General features: G+C 37.6%; 1 protein-coding gene across 1 annotated transcript in view; it reads right to left on the reverse strand.

Annotated features, from left to right (window-relative positions):
* The window catches only part of RIC1 (RIC1 partner of RAB6A GEF complex), a 76,009-nt gene extending 74,592 nt beyond the window's left edge, over positions 1 to 1,417 (reverse strand). Inside the window, exon 1 of the mRNA XM_081802676.1 lies at positions 1,403 to 1,417. Coding sequence (XP_081658802.1) covers positions 1,403 to 1,417 — 15 coding nt within the window. The remainder of the gene's footprint in view (positions 1 to 1,402) is intronic.
* Positions 1,418 to 6,743: the final 5,326 nt, after the last annotated feature.

Genomic DNA, 6,743 nt, shown 5'->3' on the forward strand with positions numbered 1-6,743 from the left:
TCAGGGCCTCGCTCTGGGTTAGGCTTTGGCTGAAGGGAATGTCGTGGCTGGCTTGACCTTTTATCCACCAAACGTTCTCCACATCAGCAATAAAGCTGTTTCACTTTCCTATCATTCAAGTGTTCACTGAGGTGACCCTTTTAATTTCCTTCAGGAGCTTTTCCTTCGCATTCACAACTTGGCTAACTGGCACAAGAGGTCTTAGCTTTCCACATGCCTTCCTCACTAAGCTTTAATCATGTCTAGCTTTTGATGGAAAGTGAGAGGCGTGCGGCTTCTCCTTTCAGTTGAACACTTAGAGACTACAGTAGGATTATTAATTGGCCTAATTTCAATATAGTTGTTTCTCAGAAAATTGGGAAAGCCACAGAGAAGGAGAAAGACAGGGAAAGAGTGGGTCAGTAGAACAGTCAGAACACACCCAACATTTATGGATTAAGCTTGCTATCTCATATGGGCACTGTTTGTGGCACCCTAAAAGAATTTAAATAGTAACATCATAGATCACTGATCACAAATCACTATAACAAATATAATGAAAAAGTCTGAAATATTGTGAGAATTACCAAAATTACCAAACCTTCAATTTGTAAAATATGCAGTAACTGCAAAGCACAACAAAGCAAAGCACACTACCAGTTATGCCTTTACAGTAAATGGAAAAGTACCTAATTTAATCTCTTTCCAGTATACACCATCTATATAATTTTGGATGAAACTCACTTCCTCAGCTCTACAATATAACTTCATCTACTATGAAAGATAACAGTATGGACTTCAAAGTGTCAATTTAGAATTTAAATGACATTTTCCACGTGTAGTGATTATATAGTACTTACTTACATAGGAGGTGCTCAATAAATGTTAACCATATATGATTGCTATTCAAATTAGGTGATAATGTCAGTCCAAAAAACGACAGTGACAAAACACAGATTGAAAAGGTAAAATTGACCAGATCTAAGCACATTAATGGAACAGAGGATAAATGCAGAAACAGATCCAAATGGATATGAAAATTTAACATGACATAAAAACATAAATGCTATCATTTTTGTGAGACATCCTTAAGGATGGAAGGCAGGTGTTAAAACGTAAGTACCCCATGTGAATAGAGATGAAAGCTTTACAATTTTGAATTAGACTTCAAGGACAAAACAGGAAAGTGAGAAGAATAAAGAGAAAAGGATACAGGCACTGTATTAGGGAAAGGAAGAAACAGAAGAATCACAAAAAGATGTAGTAAGAGTACCAATAGAAGAATCGGTACAGCAATTCCTACCGCAGAAGATAAATGCTAAGGGTGGGAAAGCCTGAAATGAAGTCATCTAAAAGAATCAAATTTTAATGCAATGTAATGATTTCATATGAAAATACTATTAAAACTGAAAATTCTACTTACTGACACAGCTATCATGGTACTATCTGGCCTCCATTCAGCTTGTTTGTAGGATCCAAACTGAGAAGATGATTTTTCAGGTTCCTTGTAGGTTACAATTAATACACTAGGCTGGAAGGAAAGAGGTTTATTTTATTAGTATCCCATAAAGATATATACAAAACAAATTTAAGATAATTTATCATTGAGTACTCTGAAAATCTAAAAATTCTAAATGTGTATAAAAGATAACAACATAAGCTATCAGCCCTAATTAGCCCAAACAAATCAACTAAAAAGGACCAAAAGGAAAGATGATCTGAAAAGGACTATATCTATTTAAGTAAATAAAATGATACTAATAACCTTCAAAAACAGAAACAGGCCCAAATGGGTTCACTAGTGAATTCTATCAAATATTTAGGAAGAAATTATACAACCTCTCTACAATCTATTCCAGAAAACAAAAGCAGAGATTACCTCTTAACTCTTTCTCAGGTCAGCATTGGTCAAAACCAGACAAAAACATTACAAGAATATAAAACAGCAGACCAATATCTCTCATAAACATAGCTGTAAAAATTCTCAACAAAATATTAGCAAATCTAATCCAACAATGTTTAAAAAGAATTATACACTACAACCAAGTGGAATTTATTCCAGGTATGCAATGCTGGATCAACATGCAAAACCAATTAATGTAATCCATTACACATCAACAGGCTAAAGAAGAAAAAACCACATGATCACACCAATAGATGCAGAAAAAGAACTTGACAAAATGCAGTACCCATTTATGATAAAAACTCTCGGTAAACTAAGAATAAGGGGAACTTCTTCAATCTGACAAAGAATACCTACAGAGAACCTATAACTAACATCATACTCACTGGTAAGAAACTAGAAGCTTTCCTGCTAAACTCAGGAACAAGGTAAAGACATTCCCTCTCATCACTCCTTTTCAAAATCACACTGGAAGTCCTTGCTAATGTACTAAGAAAAGGAAATGAAAGATAACAGATTGGGAAGAAAAAAAAGTACAACTTTGTTTATATGTAACACAATTGCCTATATAGAAATTCAGAGGAACCACCAACAAACTAACATGGTAATAACAATGATTAGTAAGGTTACAGAATGCAATATTCATATAAAAATCAATTGCCTTTTTATATAACAGCAATGAACAAGCAAATTCAAAATTAACAACACAACAGCATTTCTATTAGCAACCCAAAAAATATTTAGGCTTAAATCTAATAGAATATGTACAAGAAACATAGAAAGAAAACTACAAAACTTTGATGTACAAAATTTAAAATGAACTAAGTAAGTGAGGGAATATTCCAAGTTCATGAATGGGAAGATCCAATATTGTCAAGATGTTAGTTCTTACAACTTCAACTACACATTCAACACAATCCAAATCAAAATCACAGCAAGTTTTTTCAGAGTTATCAACAGGCTGACTCTAAAGTTTATATGGAGAAGCAAAAGACCCAGAATGGCCAACTCAATATTGAAGAACTAAGTTGAAGAACTTGATGCTACTTCAAGACTAACTATAAAGATACAGTAATGAAGACAATGTGGTATTGGCCAAAGAACAGAAAACAGATCAACAGACCAAATAGCACCAGAAATAGACGCATATAGTCGAGTGACCTTCAACAAAAGAGCAAAGGTAATACAATGGAGAACACATGGTGTTTTCATCAAATGGTGCTGAAACAACTGGACATCCACTTTCTGTAGTATAAGTTCTAAAGGGTCACCTTGTGCTTTCCCTGCCATTGTCCTAGAAGCAGCCATTTTTCCAGGGACCCTGGTCCATTTTTATTAGAGAATGGTATTTTAAAAAGATCTGAGGGGCCCTGGGTGGCTCAGTTGGTTAAGCATCTGCCTTTGGCTCAGGTCATGACCCCAGGGGCCTGGGATTGAGTCCTGCACTGGGTTCCCTGCTCAGCGGGGAGCCTGCTTCTCCTTCGGCCTGCTGTTCCCCCTGCTTCTGCACTCTCTCACTGTCAAATAAATAAAATCTTTTTAAAAAATTAAAATAAAATGGAAAACAAGATGCATATTGGTAGTGGGGTGTCACTGCTTCTAGGTCCTCTCAGCAAACACAGTAGGATACAAACTTATACTAAACCATATATGACCACATTACCTCTATTTCTTTCTATATATACATATGTATATATTTTCATACAGAAACACTGGAGGATAATCAAGCACAATGTGGTTTCTTCTAGCCTTTCTCCCTTGTCATTTTTTTTGTTATCATTTCATATAATTAATTCAGCTCTTTGTTCAACTCTACTATATGCACAGACTAGTTTGCAACTGCTAAGTATATTCCTATAGTAGACAAATTTACCAACTAGAATACAGTTTTTATGGCTAACTTCTTTTACATTAGCATTTGGAAAGTGTTACACAGGTTTTAAGTGTTCCCTTAAACCTTTTTTTAATCTCTAAAAGCAAAATACAAAAGTTTCTAAGAAGCTAGCAATATTCCGAATACATTAGAATTGCTAGAAATCAGTTGTTTGTACTTCAAATATCAATTAAAAATTAAAAATCAGTTTCTTGGCAGGAGTGACATTGGCAAGATGGGACAGCAGGAAACTCTGGACTCTCCTCCCCCAAAAAAATACATTAATTCAGGAACACTTCACAGAAAAATTCCCTTTGGTGAGAAATCTAGAAACTAATAACAGAAAGGCACCTGAAGGCTGGATGAACACAAAATCAGACTCATCAAAGCTGCCAGGGTGATATGGGACACCCTCCTGCCAGAAGCCCCACCACCAACACAGAATAAAACCCTCCACCTCCATCTTCTTCTTGGGAAGAAGAGCCCACAAGTCCAATGCCACAACTTTTCTGGGGGCTGTCCAAAGGGAGGGAAGAGGGTCTGTCTTGCCTTCCATGAGGCACTGATAAGACCTGGCATAATCTAGCCGTAAGGGAGGTTGTGAGAGCAGAAACAGAGTTTGGGCTAGCAGTTGCCATAGCCCCTCCCTGATTCAGCACAGAGCTAACGAATGGGGGGGGGGGGGCGGGAAACAGCTTTCACCATCTCCGTAGGGAGAAAAAGGGTTGGATGGAGCATAGGACCATCCAACTTTTCTGAAGGACACCTCAGGAATGGCTTCAGTTCATTTGTTACAGTGCACGAGGGGATTCAGCATACCCTAAACACTTGTCAGCCACACACACACACACACACACACACACACACACACACACACACACACAACAGAAGTGTGCTGGACTAGCATGAAGATTTGAGAGGTCACCAGAATCTCTGGCCAGACTGATTGGGGGGGGGGGGTCATCTTCTAATACATGAGACCAGTCCATGAAGAGTGGAACTGGTAACTGTTCTGTCTAATGTACAGACACGAAGAGAGTCAAGGAAAACGAAGAAACAGATCAATGTGTTCCAAACAAAGGAAAGAAGACAAAGCTCCAGAAACAGACCCAAATGAACCACAGATATACGACTTACCAGAAAGATAATTCAAAATAACCATCGTAAAAATGTTCACTGAGATTGGAAGAACAATGGAGGAGCAAAGTGGGAATTTCAACAAAGAGAAAATATACAATAGTACCAAAAAGAAATCATAAAGCTGAAAAATATAACTGAAATAAAAAATTCAATAGAGAGGTTCAACAGAAGACTAGATCAAGCCAGAAGAAAGGATCAGCAAACTCTAAAAAAGGTTACTGGAAATTATTCAATCACAAGACCAGTAAGAAAAAAAAGAATACAGAAAGCTTAAGGAACTTATGGGACACCAAAAAGCAAACCAATATATGCATAACAGAAAAAGAAAGAGAACTGACCTGAAAGCTTATTCAAAAAATAATGTCTGAAAAATTCCCAAATCTGAGGAGGAAATGGACATACAGATCCAGGAAGCCCTAAGAAACCTAAAGAAGAGAAACTCAAGAAATACACACTGAGAACAATTAGGATCAAACTGTCAAAAGTAAAAGCAGTGAGAATTTTGAAAGCACAAGGAAAAGGCAACTTGTCATGTACAAAGGAACCCCCGTAAGACTAAAAGTGGGTTTCTCAGCAGAAACCTTGCAGCCCAGAAGGATGTGGGATGAAGAGCTGAAAGAAAAAAAGCTGCCAACTAAGAATACTATATCCAGTAATAGTGTCCTTCAAAAACGAAGGAAAGATAGTCTTTCCTAAACAAACAAAAGCTGAGGGAGTTCATCACCACTAGACTTGCTTACCAAAAATCACATTAGATTTAAGAACATACATAGGCTGAAAGTGACAGGATGAAAAAGATACTCCATGCAAACAGTAACCAAAGGAGAGCAGAGAAGGTTTTATCAGACAAAAGTGACTTTAAGTCAAAAAGTGTCAAAAAAGGAAAAAGACATTACATAATAATAAAAGGGTAAATCCACCAGGAAGACCTAACAATTATAAATATATAGACACAGTAGTATATTATGTGTAACATCAGAACATCTAAATAAATAAAGCAAATATGTGCAGAACCGAATAAAGAAGTAAACAGCAATACAATAGTAGGGCATTTTAATATCCCACTTCCAGTAATGGATAGAACATGGAGACAAAATCTATGAAGAAACTAAAGACTTGAACAACACTACAGATCAAGTGAAGCTAACACATATGAACAGAACTTTTTTTTAAATTTTATTTTATTATGTTACGTTAGTCACCATACATTACATTAGTTTTTGATGTAGTGTTCCATGATTCGTTGTTTGCGTATAACACCCAATGCTCCATGCAATACGTGCCCTCCTTAATACCCATCACCAGGCTAACCCGTTCCCCCAACCCCCTCCCCTCTAAAACCCTCACTTTGTTTCTCAGAGTCCATAGTCTCTCATGGTTCGCTTCCCCTCCGATTCCCCCTCCCTTCATTTTTCCCTTCCTACTACCTTTTTTTTTTTTTTTTAACATATAACGTATTATTTGTTTCAGAGGTACAGGTCTGTGATTCATCAGTCTTACACAATTCACAGCGAAAACCATAGCACGTATCCTCCTCTGTGTCCATCACTCAGCCTGTCCCATCCCGCCCACCCCCCACCACTCCAGCAACCCTTAGTTTGTTTCTTAAGATTAAAAGTCTCTTGGGGCGCCTGGGTGGCTCAGATGGTTAAGCGTCTGCCTTCGGCTCAGGTCATGATCCCGGCATCCTGGGATCGAGCCCCGCATCGGGCTTCCTGCTCGGCGGGGAGCCTGCTTCTCCCTCTCCCTCTGCCTCTCTCCCTCCTCATGCTCTCTTCCTCTCTCCCTCTCTCTCTCTCTCTCTGTATCTCTGTGTCTCAAATGAATAAATAAAAAAAAAAATCTTTA

This window comes from Leptonychotes weddellii, chromosome 14, assembly GCF_054177405.1.
Source record: "Leptonychotes weddellii isolate Sample4059 chromosome 14, ASM5417740v2, whole genome shotgun sequence".
NCBI lineage: Eukaryota > Metazoa > Chordata > Mammalia > Carnivora > Phocidae > Leptonychotes > Leptonychotes weddellii.